We start from the raw sequence: 20,298 nt of genomic DNA, 5'->3' as shown, positions 1-20,298 counted from the left end.
GACCATCTTCCAGGGCTGGGGGGAGAATGTGGCTGCATATAGGGCCCCTGCCTTCAGATCAAGGAGCCACAGAAAGAAACCAAGAGTCATATAGACAGGAGCCCACACTGAAAATCAGGAGAGCAGGAGTTCCAGTGTGGACCTGATCTTCCTCTCACTGGAACTTGTTCCGGGGGTGGTGGAGAGCTGAGGTGAGTTCCAGTGCTCGAGACCTCGTGATTCCCTGGGTGGTCCTGGGGTGTCCACGGAGGGGTGGAGTTTAGTACAAAGCCTGAATCTCATGATGACTTTACGCCCCGGGTGCAGAGGGTAGGAGATGGAGGGAAACCCCAGACCCTGGGTTTGCTGCTTGTTTTCTCAGATCGTCCTGTGTCGAGTGTCCCCAAGACCACAGGCAGCTATTTGTGTCACAAAGAAGACCCCTAGGACTCAGTAGAGAGTCGTCGTAATGGCTGTGATTTCCTTCAGTGAATGGAGACCAAGCAAAATCCGCAAAGGGCCATATGGTGGATGAGGTGAAATACGAAGAAACCAGGAGAAGTTTCCAGGAGGCCTTTCCCAGATGAGGGACGGGCTTCATCAGCAGAATCAAATGGCGACAACGTGTGTGAAGAATTGTCCCCCAGGGAGCCTCATCAGACCCACAAGACTCTTACTGGAGGCTGGTCTCCTAGGCATCCTGTGCCTGGCATCTACCGAAATTCCACATTCCCGCTGGGGAGCAGGTCAGGGCTTCAGAGTAAACCATAAGGTTGCAGGAAAGTGGAGACTAGGGGGTCATTCTTCTTGGGGAATAGCCTAAACCTTCCTGAAATCTAATCACAAGACACAAACCAAGGGCGAGTCTTGTGGGCAGGTCTATCTAAGGACACTAGTCTCAGGCTGTGGGGTAACTCTGATGTGCACAGATTCTACGTGTATTCCTGCGCCTGAGTGCAGGTCTTGGATCCAAGGGAAACCCAACATCTCACCATCAGGTCCAGGCTATGTTCCATCGCAGGATGTGCTCTGTCTCTGTGAAGAAACACACACACAGCCCCACACAAATACAGACAGACAGACAGACACCCACACACACACCCAGCGCCATCACTCCTGGGTCCCCTCCACAGTACCCAAGAAAGAAGCAGGAATCTCTTCTGTGGGGACCTGGAGCTCCTTCTGCATCACCCCCGGGGCCCTGTGCCCAGAGGCAGGAGCATAAACCCTGGGATGCTAAGGACAATTACACCAATTGTCAACTTTCCTCGTAATCAGGAACTAGACATTTCAGACACTGAGAAACTGACAATGTTGGGAAACACCACTCAGCCCTGATTCTCTGTCTAGAAAACACAATGGGTCCAGCATCTGGACACAGGTGTCTGACCTCAGGGAGGCGCCAGCTCTGGGGTGAGCCCATGCAGTGGATGAGGAGGGACAGAGTCACTGGTGCTGAGCTGGGAGGAGGAGGAGGAGGAACAGTTGGGGGGGTCAGAGCTGGGGGCTCAGCCCCACTCAGCTGCCTCCCTGGGGCTTGGTCATCCCCATCTAAGGCCACCAGGAGGCAGCAAGGGCCTGGGTTTGGGGGGGTCCTGGTCTGGTTTCCTGACCTGTATGAAGCCCCCAGGTGCTGCCTCCTGAGCCCCTAAAGGAGAGTGTGGGGTCAGCGTCCTCAATCTGCTCTGCTTCATAAGCCCTTTGCTAGGAAGGCCAATAAAGGTCCCAGGGCCCCTCCTCCGAGCCCTGCAGAGGCAGGGGACGGGGGGCAGGGGCCCGTCCTGCTGCCGGGACAGGTGAGGGAGGGGGATGCACACCCCCAGCTCCCCTGTGGTGCCGGAAGGAGACGGGATGGAATCTCTAAGTCACCCCAGCCCCTCGGGCCCCTGTCCTCACCTTCCACCCGCAAAACCCAAAGAGTGGTTTTCGGCATTATTGGCCAACGACGTCTTGACTCAAATAGTGGATGACAGGGACATCCCAGGATGGCCCATTTCCTGGGCCCTGTAATGGTCAGTGTCCAGACTAAGGACAAAGTGTCACAGAGTTTTCATCCTCTCAGATGAGCCCTGCTGTCCATGGATGCCTCCAGAGCCAGGTCAGAGGGGTGAGGAGAGAGTGAGCAAGGGCAGATGCAGGAAGCTGATTTGCATGGAGGCCCCTCCCTCCTCTGAGGGAGAGGGGATAAGAGAGGTCTGGAGGAGCAGGCCCAGGGCTGGGGTCTCAGAAGGCAGCGTCTGGGGCGTCTCCACCATGGCCTGGGCTCTGCTCCTTGTCACTCTCCTCACTCAGGACACTGGTGAGACCTCCAGGGAAGGGACCCCTGGGACATCTGGCTGATCCTTTGTGTCTTTGTCCCTAGGGTGACCTGGACCCCAGGACTGAACTGACCAGAGTGTGTTTCTCTTCTTTCCAGGGTCCTGGGCCCAGTCTGGCCTGACTCAGCCTCCTTCAGTGTCCGGGAATCTGGGACAGACGGCCACCATCTCCTGTGCTGGAACCAGCAGTGACATAGGGAAATATAACCAAGTCGGCTGGTACCAACAGCTCCCAGGCACAGCCCCCAAAACCTTGATTTATGAGGTCAATAAACGACCCTCAGGGATCCCTGATCGCTTCTCTGGCTCCAAGTCTGGCAACACGGCCTCCCTGACCATCTCTGGGCTCCAGGCTGAGGACGAGGCTGATTATTACTGTAGCTCAGGTACAAGTAGTAGCACTTTGCGCAGTGGTCCAAGGTCATGGGGAACTGAGACCAAAACATCCCTGAGCTCACAGGCTCCCTATTGCTCTGAAGATGCTTCTCCTCCCTGAGCTGCCAGCCTCATGCAGCTCGACCGTGAGAGGTCAGTGGTCTCTGAGCTCCTCCCTCTGCCTACAGTGGAGGCGGTGGGAAATATGATCTTGGGGTTATTGTCTTGGGATGGTAAGCACTTCCTCATCCTGTGTGATGTGCCACTCTTGCCAGCTCTTCCACAGCAGTGTGATGGTTAATTTTATGTGTCTATTTGCCTGATATAAGAGATGCCCATACTGCGGTTAAAACATTATTTCTTGGTGTCTGTGAGGATGTCTCAGGAGGAGGATGTTGGCATTTGAGTCCACAGACTGAGTAGAGAAGATCACTGGTGTGGTGCAGTGGGCACTGTCCTTGAGTTGAGGGCCTGAATAGAACAAAAAGGGAGAGGAAGGGGATGTTTGCTCTCTCCTCGTCATCAGAGGCATCACCTTCTCCTGACCCTGGCCATTGGCACTGCTGCTTCTTCAGCTTTCAATCTCGGACCAGGACTTCGGTCCTCGACCCCGATTCACAGGCCTCTGGACTCAGACTGAATTATATCACTGGCTTTCCTGGTCCCTCAGCTTGCTGTTAGATTGTGAGACACCTTCAACTTCCATTATGGTGTGAATCAATTCCTATAATAAATTATATATATATTTTCCTGTTTCTCTGGAGCCATGTGACTAATCCCGATTTTGGTACCCGGAGTGCTTCGAGAACAATAGAATTTTAAGGATGATTTTTCTCAACTGATTCTGAGGTTTCTGGAATTGGCTGTCTAATGTGGTTCTACTGAATGGTGCTAGTAGCTATTTCCATTAGTACAGAGAGCACAGCTAGTGTATGTCATGACCTGTTCATTGGAATGAGAAAAATCCCTGCTTTGGATTCTTCTAAGCAACCACTTGTAAGAATCGAGGAGCTGAGTGACCCTGTATATGATATTTTGGAACGTTCTGGGAACCCTACAGAATATCATGACGTTGGTATCTGCTCGGAATGTTGCTGGATAGAGTAGGGAGAGAAAACGATGAGCTTAGTGATTCAAGATCCCATCCCAAGTGCTGCACAAGTGACATGCGAGCTTTCCGGAGTGCCCTGGAGGAGAGCCTCATCTCGTGCAGCACCTGGACTGAAACAGCTGAAAAGCCAACCCAGACCCTCCTCCTTCAATTGGCTACATTCCAGCAAAGTTGAGTCCCAGCCTTGTAGTGAAGAAGGTGGTTGGGAAAGAACCGGATCCTGCAGCTTGGGTGGGGATGTGTGGGAGGACCTGAGGGACCTGGGGACATTGAGCCCCTCAATTCTCATGTGTCTTCTTTGCCTGTGGAAGGCGCCTCCCACCCCCAGTGGTACAGGTCTTTCCACATCTGTCTGGGGCAATTGACCCTGCATTGCCCAAGGAAAAGGTCACGGCTGCCCTGAGGAAGCTGCCACGTGAGGCTGTGCTGATTCTCCTCAGGATCCCCCGCCCCCATTGCCCCTCTTTGCTTCTGGACCAACAATTAGACTCAGGTCTCAGCAGTCTCCTAAGATGAGAATAGAGTGTGAGCCTCGAGAGGGGCACTGCACTCCAAGAACTGCTTGGTTCTCCTAATTCACACAGACAGAAATCCCCAGAACACGTTGGGAAGGGATTCGAGGGTGGGGGGCAGTGGTGGGAGAAACATCAAGCTGGGCAGCTGGATTTGTGATCTGGGCTCACTCCACAGAGACTCTGCGTTTCATGTTCCCTGCAGCTCGGGGAGGGAGAAAGAGCCTCAGCACTTTGCAGGTTGGCTGGTGGACGCAGAATCCAAGATGGCCTCTAGTGAGTGAACTAGAGAAGCCAGACCTGCCTGGAGACAAAGGGATTCAAAAGGTAATGAGATTGGAGCATCCTTGAATGGCTCTGTGCTCACTCTTCTCCAAGGCAGAACTTAGAGTGGGAACTGCAGCCCCTCAGCTGCAAATCCTAAACGCAACGGGAGGAGCTGGATCCTGGGTGGCCGGGGCCAAGGGGTGGGCCTCCCCTACCAAGGGCAAGGCTACCGTCATGGCCAGTGGAGTCAAAGCAGCAACGAGAAGAGTCTGATGTGTGCAGATCTCTGTCACTGGCTTGTTAATCGTGGTATTTCTGGAACTGAAAAAGGTAGAAGCCTGCTAAATTCCTACTTGGTCAAAAAAAATTCTAGGTCTAGTGAAAAAATTATAAAAATGTTTTCAAATTATAAAAATTCCCCGGCTGAGAAGACTCTCGGGACTCAGTAGGGAGTCAACCTCATGGCTGTGATTTCCTTCAGTGAGAGGAGAAATAGGAAACTCAGCAAAGGGCAATGGTGGATGAGGTCAAGTCCGAGGGCACCAGGAGAATCTTCCCGGACGCCTTTCCGAGGGACGGGCTTCATCTCCAGCGTCAAATGGTGACAATGTGTGTGAAGAATTGTATTACAGGGAAACTCATCAGACCAACAAGGCCCTTACCAGAGGCTGGTTTCCTAGGCATCTTCTGTCTGGCATCTGCGGACATTCTAGACCCTTGAGGGTTTTAGCAAAGCGTTTTTAAAGGCCAGGAGAGAGGTGGTCACAGGGTACATGATCAGCGTGTGCACAGTTCTCTGATTGGCTGATGGTGAAGCAGCACGGTGGAGTCACACGGCTTAATATTATCCGTCCTTAGGCTCCTGGGGGCTGGGGCTATGTGCTCATGGTCACCAAGTAGTTCTTCCATCTGGTGGGCATTGCGGGGATTTCACATCTGCAAAACAACTCAGGAAATTTGCATCAAATACTATTATCCAGGTACTTCAGAGAAGAGCTAAAGCAGAGGATATTGGGGATGGCCTGTCCCTGGAAGGCTCCATAGGGGTCTTGTTCGGTTACACACACACACAGACACACACAGACACACACACACACACACACACACAGACACCCAGCACCATCACTCCTGGGTGCCCCCGCCCCATTGTACCCGGGAAGGATGCGGGGGTCTGCTCTGTGAGGACCGGGTACTCCATCTGCATCACCCGCGTGGCCCTGTGCCCAGAGGCAGGAGCATAAACCCTGGGATGCAGAGGGAAATTATACCAACTGTCAGCTTTCCTCATAATCAGGAACTAGACATTTCAGATACTGAGACAGTGATAATCTTGGGAAAGACCAGTCAGTCCGCCCTGATTCTCTGTCTAGAAAACACACAAAACACACTGGGTCCAGCGTATCTGTAGACAGAGGAGCCTGACCTCAGCGAGACACCAGCTCGGGGGTGAGGACCTCCCGCTGAGGACAGAGGAGAATCCTCACTTGCACCATGTGGCAGATAGACCTGCCTGAGGAGAGGTCCCTGCGGCTGGGCCCTGAGCTGAACTCTGACCCAGCCCCTCCTCCCAGCCCCTTAAACCCTGGCATCTTCCCTCATTTCCATTAGGGCTCCCTCCATCCTGGCGGACTCTAACTCCTTCTTACATTATTCCTTTTTTTGAACGCTTTTGAGAATTCAGCTTCATCTCATGGGCCCATATTTCCCATCAGTGTACCTATGGGGTTGGTCATTTATCATGTAGGTTCCCCTGCCCTGGGCTGAGATCTCCTCAAGGTCACTGTCCCTGAGACAAGGTCATGCTGAGACAAGATTATAGACCCTGCAGGGGTGGGTCTGAGTCACCTGGGGAGGCAGGTGACAATTCCATCCTGATGAGGCTGCAGGACAAAGGACAGGGGCAGGGAGGGGATGAGGAGGGACAGGGTGGCTGGCACTGAGCTGGGAGGAGGAGGAGGAGGAACAAGTGGAGGGTCCCAGGGCTCCTCCTCCGAGCCCTGCAGAGGCAGGGGACGGGGCGCAGGGGCCCCGTCCTGCTGACGGGACAGGTGAGGGAGGGGGATGCACACCCCCAGCTCCCCTGTGGTGCCGGAAGGAGACGGGATGGAATCTCTAAGTCACCCCAGCCCCTCGGGCCCCTGTCCTCACCTTCCACCCGCAAAACCCAAAGAGTGGTTATTGGGATTATTGGCCAACGACGTCTTGACTCAAATAGTGCATGACAGGGACATCCCAGGATGGCCCCATTTCCTGGGCCCTGTAATGGTCAGTGTCCTGACTAAGGACAAAGTGTCACAGCGTTTTCATCTTCTCAGAAGAACCCTGCTGTACAGGGACGCAGAGACTCTAGGTTCCAGGGCCAGTCTAGGACCTGGGGTGGGGGGCTGGGTGTCAACGACCTGTTCGTGGATTCGATGTGCAGATGCTTCAGAACAAAGAGGTGGGGGTGGGGATGGGACAAGGCTGCAGCTGGGGCTCCCCACAGCCACCCAGCAAACAGCAGGTGTTTCCCCTGGTGGGCCTGTCTCTTTCCCAAACATAGAGACCTTGGCGATAGACATCCAGCAGAGGGCGCTGCAGAATGTCCCCTGCACTGTGGTTCCCAGAGACACAGTCCTGTCCCAGCAGAGACCCTGAAGGTCCAGGAGCTCATTGCCTGAGGGACTTCAGCTGGTCTTTCTCTCCCTGCAAACCAGCTACAAACAATTCATGCTCCTGCATATACATGTCATCTATGTGTCAAAACGTTTACATCCCTGAGCTATATTCTCCCCCCAGGATGCAGAACATCTAGTGTCCAGGGCCAGGGCAGAGGGGTGAGGAGCATCAGGTGCAGGAAGCTGATCTGCATGGAGGCCCCTCCCTCCTCTGAGGGGGAGGGGATAAGAGAGGTCTGGGGGAGGAGGCCCAGGGCTGGGGCTCAGAAGGCAGTGTCTGGGGCGTCTCCACCATGGCCTGGGCTCTGCTCCTTTTCACCCTCCTCACTCAGGACACAGGTGAGGCCTCCAGGGAAGGGTCCCCAGGGACATCTGGCTGATCCTGTGTGTCTTTGTTCTCAAGGTGACCTGGGCCCCAGAACAGGATTTACCAGAGTGTGTTTCTTCCCTTTCCAGGGTATTGGGCCCAGTCTGGCCTGACTCAGCCTCCCTCATTGTCCGGGAATCCGGGACAGACGGTCACCATCTCCTGTTGCTGGAACCAGCAATGACATCGGGAAATATAACGCTGTTGGCTGGTACCAACTGCGCCCAGGCACAGCCTCCAAAACCCTGATTTATGAGGTGAATAAAGGGCCCTCAGGGATCCCTGACCGCTTCTCTGGATCCAAGTCTGGGAACACGGCCTCCCTGACCATCCCTGAGCTCCAGGCTGAGGACGAGGCTGATTATTACTGCAGCTCATATACAAGTAGTAGCACTGTGCACAGTGGTCCCAGTTCATGGAGAAGTGAGACTAAAACGTCCTCTGAGCTCATTCATCCCTTCACTCCTAAACTGAGGCTTTCATTTGTTTTTGTTATTATTTTGTAGTAATTAAAAACTTAAATAAAAATTTAAAGGTCTATAAGGAAGTCTTGCAGAACCTTTTCCCAGATTCACGATTTTTTAATACTTTGCAAGATTCGCCTTTCTCATATCCCGTTGTCTCTCATTCTCTCTCTGCCTTTGTATGTCTATACGCACACACAGCACACACTCAGGAAAACAAAACATTTATTTTCTGATTCATTTGAGTGTAATTTGTATCTATCAGTAACCAAGCCTTCATGTTCTTTCTACCATAGGCTTCACCATCCATCACATACATCATTTTAAGGTGATGGATCCAGTGGTGTTTAATGTATTCACAAGTTTGAACATCCACTAACACTCAGTCTTCCAGGGTATTTTCATCCCCGGCAAAGGAACTCCTCATCTGTCACCAGGCAATCCTCTTTCCCTGTCACTCCAGCCCTCCAAACATTAATGTACTTCCTGCCTGTTCCAGACTTTTCACACAAATGCCATGATATCCTATGTGGCCCTTGGTGTCTGGCTTCTCTCATTCTTTAAAATGTTTTCAATGTTCTTTCCCCTTGAAGCACATATGAGTACTTGATTCCTTCTTATGGCCGAATAATACTGCATCGTCAGCATCGACCTCCTGGTTCGAACATCTGGGTGGACCCAAGCATAAGCACCAGAACTGGGCCATGACCAAGTCTCCTGATGCCAGAAATTTCCCAGTTTTACCACTGAAACTGCCCTGTCCTGGCTGGACCTCATTGTGGGGCAAATCAGCGTGGATGGTCACTGAGATGGTTAAATTTATGTGTCACTTTGACTGGTCACAGGAGACTCAGATGAAGCGTCATTTCTGGATTGGTCCGGGCAGGTGTTCCTGGATGAGATGAGCATTTGAATCTGGGGACTCGGTAAATGCATTGCCCTCCCCAGTGTGGGTGGGCATCGCCCAATCTGTTGAGGGTCTGTGCAGAGCAAAAGGAAAAGGAAAGAGAACACGTCTGTGTTCTCTTCTCACTGCACGAGCTGGGACATTTCACCTCCACTTCTCCAGCCCTCAGACTGGCATTTACATCACTGGCTCCCGTGGTTCCCTAATCTTTGGACACAAACTGAATTACATCAACACAGTTCACAGATTTCAGGCTGAAGAGATCAGCTCCTGGGAGTTCCGTGCTCAATAATCAATAATAATCTCTCTCTCTCTGTATATAAATATATTACTTACATAAAATTCTTCATTATCTATATGTATATATTTCCTTTGTTTTATTTCCCTAGAGAACCCTGACTAATACAATCCTCTTACCAGGAAGCTCAATCTTCTCATAACGTTCTCATCATCACTAATTTTTCTAAGCTTTTACCTGTTACCTTCTTTCTTTACTTATAAACACATAGGTCAGTATCATCATGCTTGAATCACCTTGGCTTGAAGAGGGTCATACAGGGACCCCCAGCAGCACTGGGTCACAGCACAGGGGGAAGGGGTCTCAGTTACTAGACACTGAACCGTGTCCTGAGTCAGGGTCCCTTGTGTGTAAGTCTGGTGAGACGCTGCAGCTGCCCGACAGGTGTGTGTCCTGGTGGAGACGACAGAGGTGGCACAGAGGCCACTGTTCCGGGATCCCCTGTGGCACCTGTGGGGAGACTTGCTCCCTGAGTGTAAGGGCACCAGCTGGATCTTTACCAAGGGTCAGCTGTGCACAGGGGGTCGGGAGCCACCGTGGCCTCTCTGAGTGTCTGCTCTAAAGGTGGGATACAATCTCCTGATGCGAAATTAGTTACTGTTTTTACAACGGGGAAAATTCCCAACAAAGCAGAGGATGCTTCAGGAGGAGCTTCTGGAGCCATCACTGTCCTGGTGTGCAGTGCGTGGAGTCTCAGGCTATAGCGGCAGCTTCCTGTGGTGCTTCAAATAATGTAACTATATATGAATATAATTTTACAATGATGCGAGAAAAGCCCCTTTGGGTGGAGGTAACATGAAATGGCTTAGCTTTCTCTATGGTCAGGATATCTGCCACTGTTGTTGTTATTCACCGCAACGAGGGATCAGCGTCGCTGGGCTGTTACCTTTATGTGTCCATTGAATTTCTGGGTTAGGTGTCATTAAACTTTTCGGGATATTTTCTCTTTCTTTTCTTAAACTGTTGGTATTTAATGAATCCCATATTTAATTATTCCAGAAAGGTAAGAATCCAGTCATTGATTTTAGTGATTCTTAATAGGTATATGCTTTTACTTTATTGCCTATCACTCCTATTATGTGTTAGTAGTAATTTCCCTCCTTTAGAGGCAGTCATTCTTATTATATTTCCGTCATGTCTTATTGAGTGGGCGCAAACATCTCAGGAATTTTTAGTTCAACCGTGACACCCGAATCATGAGGGGCCCTGAGTTGCTGCTTGTATGAACAAACGTGCAGCAGAGGCAAGACAGTTCCCGTGACCCCGGGGTTTGCTTCTTGCAGGAAGCACTGGACACCTGGAGTGATCACAGGAGGCCTGTCCACAGCAGTCCCCAGATATAAAGATCCAAACCGCTGGGCTCTGACCTGGTGTCAGATGCCTGACTGATTGACCTGTGAGAAGGTCCTGAACCAGTCCCCGCTTTATTATAATCTCAAAAAAAGTCATCGTTAAATGAATGTCTACATAGTACAGCACATACCTCTGTGAAACACACGCCAAAAATTGTCTCAAATCCAGGGCTAACACCTCCTCTCACACTTTTCCTTTCCCGTCCCCAGAGGCTCCCCTTCACCCACCCCAAGCTTGGCCAGGGCCTCACCCCCTTAGCTCATGGAATGTGGTCGTGTGATATGAACAGTGACACTGAAAACCTTCATCAAAGTATTTTTGTTTCATAAACTCCTAGTCCATTGCCTGAGGGCTCATGTCCATTTCCAACCAGAAAGGACCCATCATCCTGAGTGTAATATATACTGCAAACTCAGCTCTTTCTGGAAAAACACCCTTGGGGAAGTGTGTCTGTGATGAAGAGCCTTGACCTCAGGAAGGTGCCAGGCTCTGAGGTGAGGGCGTCTGAAAGGCACAAAGGGGAAGACAGGGCAAGTCTGTGTCCCCATGACCCCCGCCCCCAAGGATAGGACCCAGAGCTGGACCCCCAGGCCCCTCCTGACCCGGTCCCTCCTCCAGAGCCCCAGCCCCAGAATCTGCCCCTTGATTCCCTGGGTCATTCTCTGTCTGGACAGAGCTCTCTCTGTGTCTCACATTATCCTTTATTCTATATTTGAGGATTCAGGCATTTCTCGGGGGCCCGTTTCTCTCCTCGGCATCCTTAACGAGATAGGATTAGCTTATATCTCAGGTTCTCTTGGTCCTGAGCCCACTTCCATCCCCCATCACCAACCCTGTGACAAGGTCCTCCTGGGACGAGCAAGGTGACCCCGAGGGGGGCATCTGGGCCTCCTGATTTTGCAGGTGACGTACTTAATTCTGGAGGAAGTCGAGGGAAGGTGAGGCTTGTCTGCAGGGATGGGGGCCTAGCACTGAGCTGGGGAGGGGGAGACCTGGGTGTCCAGCCCTACTCAGCTGTCTCCCTGGGCTCAGCTCTCACCACTGAGGCCACTGGGGGGCAGCAGGGCCCGGATTTGGGGGAGGTTGTCTGTGTTGTCATTCTGTCCTGTTCAAAATCTCAGCAGCTGCTCCTGAGCCAGGCCTAAGGAGGTCACGAGGGAGGGGTGTCCAATGTCTACCAGATCCCATAATTCCTATAGTGGACATGTCAGGGAGCATCTCCAATCTCCAACCACCACAGAGCAGCGGAGAGAGTGACGCCTGAGCACCTTAGCCTAGGGGACTGGGGAGGGCATGAGGGACAAGGAGAGGGTCCCCGACTCCCCCTGAGTCCCTGGAAGAGGGGTCACGGGATGCCCTCTCCTCCCCAGCATAGATGCCTTGCTCCCCTCCTCCTTGCAAAAGGAGGGGAGTCCTAGGATCCCTCTGTATCCAACATGATCCCCCACAGGAGGAGAGGACACAGCCAGCTGGGCTCCGGGTCCTGGCCTCTGTCACCTTCTCATTCTGTCCTGAATCAGACAATACATGATAACCTGTTTTAATTTCTCAGGCAGCTCTGCTGTCCAGAGACACAGACGTTCCAGAATCAAGGGCTAGAGCAGAGGTGGTGAGGACAGGCAGTGCAGGGAGCAGATTTGCATGGAGGCCCCTCCCTCCTCTGGGGGGAGGGGATAAGAGAGGTCTGGGGGAGCAGGCCCGGGACTGGGGGCTCAGAAGGCAGCGTCTGGGGCGTCTCCACCATGGCCTGGGCTCTGCTCCTTGTCACCCTCCTCACTCAGGGCACAGGTGAGGCCTCCAGGGAAGGGACCCCAGGGACATCTGGCTGACCCTTTGTGTCTTTGTCCTCAGGGTGACAGAACTGACTAGAGTGTGTTTCTCCTCTTTCCAGGATCCTGGGCCCAGTCTGGCCTGACTCAGCCTCCCTCAGTGTCCGGGAATCTGGGACAGATGGTCACCATCTCTTGTGCTGGAACCAGCAGTGACATAGGGAAATATAACGCTGTCAGCTGGTTACAACAGCTCCCAGGCACGGCCCCCAAAACCTTGATTTATGAGGTCAATAAACGACCCTCAGGGATCCCTGATCGCTTCTCTGGCTCCAAGTCTGGCAACACGGCCTCCCTGACCATCTCTGGGCTCCAGGCTGAGGAGGAGCCTGATTATTACTGTAGTTCATATAGAAGTGGTTACACTGTGCACCGTGGTCCAAGTTCAGGGGAAATAGAACAAAAACCTGCCCTGAGCTCACAGGCTCCCTGTTGCTGTGACTCTGCTGGTTCCTAATCTACATCTGTGGTTGAAGCCTCATCAGCTGAGAGGAGATCTGAGGACCCTGCAGAGGGATGAGGAGAAAGAACAACGAGTGGTTTTCATGTTTGTTGTCCTTCCTGTTTGACCTGCATCTGAGTGGGCTGAGCCTGGGAGGGTTGGGGACACAGTCTGGGTCTCAGCTTTGTCCCCTCTCCTGGCACTGGTGAACCCTGTCCGGGGACAGCCCTGCAGGATGGTGGTCTCCCCGATACGATGGGCTCTTTGAAATGTGGCTCCAGAATGGAAGGTGGGCTGGAGGGCATGTCCCGTATTCCTCAGTGATGTCAAGGTCACGTGTTTCCATGGGGACAGTGCAGTTTCCAGGTGGAATCCCAGCATATCTAAGACCTGTGAGAATTAATTGAAAAACTGCGCGAGTGTTGTGGGTTCAATGTTATTTTTTCTTGAACAGTTTTGTAACGGAATCATTACTGAAATTAAATTATGTGAATCGAATAGTTTGTTTTTAATTTGTTTTTGTTTGTTTGGGTTTTTTTTTTTTTTTTTTTGGCCACGCCACGTGGCATGTGGGATATTAGTTCCCTGACTAGGGATGGAACCCCTACCCCCTGCAACAGAAGGTCTAATTCTTAACCACTGGACAGCCAGGTATGTCCCGAATTCAATAGTTTAGATGAAAAACAAAGTACATGGGTTGGATTGCTCAGGACACATCATCCCCACAGTAACAAGTGACGAGGAACATTTGATAGCTGTGTGTTCAGGCATCCAGGACTGGAGAGCAGCTCTTTCTTGTGGTCCTGGCTCCTGGCTCTCATGAAGTTGGAGTCATGTGTCAGTTGGGTTGATTTCATTAAGATCCTCTAACTTTGGAAGACCCCTGCTATATGACTAACTCCATACTGGTCCTGTGTACACTTTTCTTATCCAAATCATTTTCCTGATAAATCTGATTTATTTTATTTTATTTTTATACATTTATTTATTTTTAAAATTTATTTATTTTTGGCTGTGTTAGGTGTTTGTTGCTGCGCAGGGGCTCTCTCTAGTTGCGGCAAGCGGGGGCTACTCTTCACTGCGGGGGGCGGTTCTCACTGCGGTGGCTTCTCTTGTTGCGGAGCACAGGCTCTAGGCGAGTGGGCTCAGTAGTTGTGGCGCACGGGCTTAGTTGCTCTGCGGCATGTGGGATCTTCCCAGACCAGGGCTCGAACCCGTGTCCCCTGCCTTGGCAGGCGGATTGTTAACCACTGTGCCGCTAAGGAAGTCCCAGTCTGATTAATTTTAACCCAGCCAATTAGGCTCCGTATTTTCTAAGTGTATGCTAGTCTCAATCTGAAGAATCTTTTGTCTTTATCACAACATTTTACATTTGACCAGAATCATTGGTCTTTCTAACTATCTTGTCAAAGATCAGGTATAGTGTAGAAAATATTTACCGACTTCATTTCTAAGATCTACTTTCTTTGGGATTACAGCTGCTCCTAAGGTGCAGTGTGGGAATAAGAGTGTTTTTACTCTCCTGAAATAGCCTCTGTTATAATATCTACCCTCCCCCATTATTATGGGGACAGCCATTCTTCCTTTCCTTCTGTACTGTTATCCTGTTATCTCTCTCTTTTTCTCTACTAAACATAGAGCTGCATTTATAATCAGTTTTACATTTTTCTAAGAAAGGCTTTTCTCTTTTTAATGAGAATGACCTGAATCTGGCTCTCCTCTTCCTCAGAAGTCACATCCTATGCATTAGCCTGAGCTGTGATATCAAATATTCCTCTGAATATGGTAATCTTGAGCTTGTAGTTTAAATAATCCAGTCCAGGTAATTATAGGCAGATGTGTGTGTTTGTGCATGAGAATCTGAGCAAAGGTCACCTTAGGTCCACACATGGACCACTCCCGGCTTCTGTTCTCACTTCAGGTTCCAGATGCTCAGTCACTGAGCAGGACATGGATGAGTTTGCAAGAGCACGATGGTGATACACACTAAATCAAGGGGATGTTTTACGCCCTTCTCCTTATGAGAAAACTTCTGGACAAGTTTTGACCCAATATTTTAGGTGGATTTGGAAAGATATGTTTGACCAAGAAAATAGCTGCTTTCTGTGATAGATGATATTTTGATTCTCAGTCTCAAGGTAACGAAAATCTCAGAACACAAAGCAACAGACTCAAGTCAAAAGCATCTCTTGCCATATTGTACCACATTCGATGTGATGCCCAAACACTGTTCTAGACAGCATGCCGGTACCCAGCTGTGGAATGAAGGTGTATCTTGTTTTGTCTCCTTATCCTAGAAGTGAGAACAGGAGCCCTAGCTCAGGTCGGGGGTGGGGTGGACAGAGAGGAATTTCCCTCAGAGTCCACAGTGAATGAGGGATCTGCACCACAGATGTCAAGGGATTTCCAATGGATTACCTTTTCTGGATCAGTGATGAAGAATCTCTGAGAATTCAGGGCTTCCCTGGTGGCACAGTTGTTGAGGGTCCGCCAGCCGATGCAGGGACATGGGTTCGTGCCCCGGTCCGGGAAGATCCCACATGCCGCGGAGCGGCTGGGCCCGTGAACCATGGCCGCTGAGCCTGTGCATCCGGAGCCTGTGCTCCGCAACGGGAGAGGCCACAGCAGTGAGAGGCCCGTGTAACACACACAAAAAAAAATATCGCTGAGAATTCAATTTTTTTTAAAATCTGAATTTCTAGGCATGAATCCATCCATAATCTTTGCTGTTGTAACATGTGCAATGCAGAATAATACTCCTGGGGATCCAATAAGAATTACAGTCAAAAGTGGGTAAACAAAGAACTTTCCTGCAGGTGGTTTGCTTTGCTTATTTCCCCACTGCAAACATTTGGAATATTGAAAGGATAAACAAAGAAGGACTAAGTGGATGTTAGCCTGTGTTATGGAGAAAGAAGGGCTGGACTATTTGGGTATTTTCTCCTTAATGAGGACAAAACACGTGCTAACTGGTAAAGGATTCCCTCCTGCTATTGGGGATCGCCCCACCATAGAGGCGGGGTGGTGGCCTGAGGCTCTTGTGGGAGCTGTGGCAGCCCTTGAGATCCAGGAGGCAGAGGCCCCAGACCATCTTCCAGGGCTGGGGGGAGAATGTGGCTGCATATAGGGCCCCTGCCTTCGGATCAAGGAGCCACAGAAAGAAACCAAGAGTGGTGTAGACAGGAGCCCACACTGAAAATTAGGAGAGCAGGAGTTCCAGTGTGGACCTGATCTTCCTCTCACTGGAGCTTGTTCCGGGGGTGGTGGAGAGCTGTGGTGAGTTCCAGTGCTCGGGACCTCGTGATTCCCTGGGTGGTCCTGGGGTGTCCACGGAGGGGTGGAGTTTAGTACAAAGCCTGAATCTCATGATGACTTTACGGCCCGGGTGCAGAGGGTAGGAGATGGAGGGAAACCCCAGACCCTGGGTTTGCTGCTTGTTTTCTCAGATCGTCCTGTGTCGAGTGTCCCCAAGACCACAGGCAGCTATTTGTGTCACAAAGAAGACCCCTAGGACTCAGTAGAGAGTCGTCGTAATGGCTGTGATTTCCTTCGGTGAATGGAGACCAAGCAAAATCCGCAAAGGGCCATATGGTGGATGAGGTGAAATACGAAGAAACCAGGAGAAGTTTCCAGGAGGCCTTTCCCAGATGAGGGACGGGCTTCATCAGCAGAATCAAATGGCGACAACGTGTGTGAAGAATTGTCCCCCAGGGAGCCTCATCAGACCCACAAGACTCTTACTGGAGGCTGGTCTCCTAGGCATCCTGTGCCTGGCATCTACCGAAATTCCACATTCCCGCTGGGGAGCAGGTCAGGGCTTCAGAATAAACCATAAGGTTGCAGGAAAGTGGAGACTCAGGGGGTCATTCTTCTTGGGGAATAGCCTAAACCTTCCTGAAATCTAATCACAACACACAAACCAAGGGCGAGTCTTGTGGGCAGGTCTATCGAAGGACACTAGTCTCAGGCTGTGGGGTAACTCTGATGTGCACAGATCCTACGTGTATTCCTGCGCCTGAGTGCAGGTCCTGGATCCAAGGGAAACCCAACGTCTCACCGTCAGGTCCAGGCTATGTTCTATCGCAGGATGTGCTCTGTCTCTGTGAAGAAACACACACACAGCCCCACACAAATACAGACAGACAGACACCCACACACACACCCAGCGCCATCACTCCTGGGTCCCCTCCACAGTACCCAGGAAAGAAGCAGGAGTCTGTTCTGTGGGGACCTGGAGCTCCTTCTGCATCACCCCCGGGGCCCTGTGCCCAGAGGCAGGAGCATAAACCCTGGGATGCAAAGGACAATTACACCAATTGTCAACTTTCCTCATAATCAGGAACTAGACATTTCATATACTGAGAAAGTGACAATCTTGGGAAACACCACTCAGCCCTGATTCTCTGTCTAGAAAACACAATGGGTCCAGCATCTGGACACAAGTGTCTGACCTCAGGGAGGCGCCAGCTCTGGGGTGAGCCCATGCAGTGGATGAGGAGGGACAGGGTCACTGGTGCTGGGCTGGGAGGAGGAGGAGGAGGAACAAGTTGGGGGGGTCAGAGCTGGGGGCTCAGCCCCACTCAGCTGCCTCCCTGGGGCTTGGTCATCCCCATCTAAGGCCACCAGGAGGCAGCAAGGGCCTGGGTTTGGGGGGGTTCTGGTCTGGTTTCCTGACCTGTATGAAGCCCCCAGGTGCTGCCTCCTGAGCCCCTAAAGGAGAGTGTGGGGTCAGCGTCCTCAATCTGCTCTGCTTCATAAGCCCTTTGCTAGGAAGGCCAATAAAGGTCCCAGGGCCCCTCCTCAGAGCCCTGCAGAGGCAGGGGACGGGGGGCAGGGGTCCCGTCCTGCTTAGGGGACAGGTGAGGGAGGGGGATGCACACCTCCAGCTCCCCTGTGGTGCCGGGAGGAGACGGGATGGAATCTCTAAGTCACCCCAGCCCCTCGGGCCCCTGTCCTCACCTTCCACCCGCAAAACCCAAAGAGGTTATCGGGATTATTGGCCAACGACGTCTTGACTCAAATAGTGCATGACAGGGACATCCCAGGATGGCCCCATTTCCTGGGCCCTGTAATGGTCAGTGTCCTGACTAAGGACAAAGTGTCACCGAGTTTTCATCCTCTCAGATGAGCCCTGCTGTCCATGGATGCCTCCAGAGCCAGGTCAGAGGGGTGAGGAGAGAGTGAGCAAGGGCAGGTGCAGGAAGCTGATTTGCATGGAGGCCCCTCCCTCCTCTGAGGGGGAGGGGATAAGAGAGGTCTGGGGGAGCAGGCCAAGAGCTGGGGGCTCAGAAGGCAGCGTCTGGGGCGTCTCCACCATGGCTTGGGCTCTGCTCCTTGTCACCCTCCTCACTCAGGACACAGGTGAGGCCTCCAGGGAAGGGACCCCAGGGACATCTGACTGATCCTTTGTGTCTTTGTCCTCAGGGTGACAGAACTGACCAGAGTGTGTTTCTCCTCTTTCCAGGATCCTGGGCCCAGTCTGGCCCGACTCAGCCTCCCTCAGTGTCCGGGAATCTGGGACAGACGGTCACCATCTCTTGTGCTGGAACCAGCAGTTATGTCGACTGGTACCAACAGCTCCCAGGCATGGCCCCCAAAACCCTGATTTATAATAACAATAAACGGCCTTCAGGGATCCCTGATCGCTTCTCTGGCTCCAAGTCTGGCAACACGGCCTCCCTGACCATCTCTGGGCTCCAGGCTGAGGACGAGGCCGTTTATTACTGTAGTTCATATGCAGGTAGTTATGCTGTGCACAGTGGTCCAAGTTCATGGGGAACTGAGACAAATATCTCCTCTGAGATCACTCAGCCCTTCACTCCTAAACTGAGGTTTTCATTTGCTTTTGTTATTAGTTTATTTAGAAGCAATTATGAACTTAAACAAAAATGTATAGTTTACATAGAGAACTGCTGCATAACCTTTTTCCAGATTCACGAATTTTAAATACTTTGCCATAATCGCTTTTCTTATATCCCATTTTCTCTCATTCCCTCTCTGCCTTTGTACGTCTATACGCACACACATCCATATGCACACACAGCACACACTCAGGAACACAAAGCATTTATTTTCTGAATCATTTGAGAGTAATTTGTATCTATCAGCAACCAAGTCTGCGTATTTTTTCTCACATAGGATTCATAATCCATCACATACATCCTTTTAAGGTGATGGATCCAGTGGTTTTTAATAGAGTCACAGGTTTGAACATCCACTAACACTCAGTCTTCCAGGATATCTTTCATCCTCATAAAAGGAACACCTCATCCGTCACCAGTCAATCCCCTTTCCTTAGTCCCTCCAGCTCTCAACCCATTTTTTTAATAGATTTATTTATTTTATTTATTTACTTTTGGCTGCGTTGGGTCTTCATTGCTGTGCATGGGCTTTCTCTAGTTGTGGTGAGCGGGGGCTACTCTTCGTTGCGGTGTGCAGGCTTCTCATTGCGGTGGCTTCTCTTGTTGCAGAGCACGGGCTGTAGGCGTGCAGGCTTTCGTAGTTGTGGCACATGGTCCCTAGAGCGCGCGGGCTTCAGTAGTTGCGGCACGTGGGCTCAGTAGTTGTGGCTCGCAGGCTCTAGAGCGCAGGTTCAGTAGTTGTGGTGCATGGGCTTAGCTGCTCTGCGGCATGTGGGATTTTCCCAGACCAGGGCTCGAACCAGCTTTCTCAGCTTTCTAGGTGTAGAGAGTGGCTCCTGGGACTTCCCTGCTCAATAATCAATACTAATCTCTCTCTCGCTCTCTCCCTATGTATATATATTCCTTACAAAAAATTCTTCTTTATTTATATGTATTTTTTTTATTTGTTTTGTTTCCCTAGAGAACCTTGACTAATACAGTCCTCTTACCAGGAAACTCAATCTTCTCATAATGTTCTCATCATAATTATTTTTTCTAAGCTTTTACCTGTTACCTTCTTTCTTTCCCTATAAACACATAGGTCAGTATCAGCATGCTTGAATCACCTTGGAACAAGGTCATACAGGGACCCCCAGCAGCTGGGTCACAGCACAGGGAGAGGGGTCTCAGCTACTGGACACCAAACAATGTCCTGAGTCAGGTCCCCTTGTGTGTAAGGCTGGTGAGAGGCTACACCTGCCCTACAGGTGTGTGTCCTGGTGGAGACCACAGAGGTGGCACAGAGGCCACTGTCTCAGGATCCTCTGTGGCACCTGTGGGAAGACTTGTTCCCTGACTGTAAGGGCTTCAATGGGATCTTTACCAAGAGTCACCTGTGCACAGGCAGCAGGAGCCACCGTGGCCTCTACACATTTCTCCCGTAAAGGTAGGAGTACACTCTCCAGCTGAGAAATTGGTCACGTTTTTACAACATGGAGAATTTCCAACAAAAGCACAAGGCAGATGTGGAGAGCAGAGGATGCTCCAATAGGAGATTTATGGAGCCACGACCGTCCAG

At 51.2% G+C, this 20,298-nt stretch overlaps 1 pseudogene and 2 gene segments (V, D, J or C); all 3 read left to right on the top strand.

Annotated features, from left to right (window-relative positions):
- Positions 1–2,232: 2,232 nt before the first annotated feature.
- On the top strand, positions 2,233–5,087 carry LOC132532229 (immunoglobulin lambda variable 2-18-like). The segment is given in 3 exon segments: positions 2,233–2,278; positions 2,396–2,683; positions 5,050–5,087. Coding segments are annotated over 3 exon segments (372 nt in total).
- A 2,422-nt stretch (positions 5,088–7,509) lies between these two features.
- LOC132532228 (immunoglobulin lambda variable 2-18-like) lies at positions 7,510–10,561 on the top strand (annotated as a pseudogene).
- Positions 10,562–12,327: 1,766 nt separating this feature from the next.
- LOC132532227 (immunoglobulin lambda variable 2-18-like) lies at positions 12,328–13,088 on the top strand. The segment is given in 3 exon segments: positions 12,328–12,396; positions 12,500–12,788; positions 13,004–13,088. Coding segments are annotated over 3 exon segments (420 nt in total).
- Positions 13,089–20,298: the final 7,210 nt, after the last annotated feature.

This window comes from Lagenorhynchus albirostris, chromosome 14, assembly GCF_949774975.1.
Source record: "Lagenorhynchus albirostris chromosome 14, mLagAlb1.1, whole genome shotgun sequence".
Lineage (NCBI taxonomy): Eukaryota > Metazoa > Chordata > Mammalia > Artiodactyla > Delphinidae > Lagenorhynchus > Lagenorhynchus albirostris.
The sequence above is the reverse complement of the archived record's forward strand: the minus strand, read 5'-3'. Positions and strand labels throughout refer to the sequence as shown.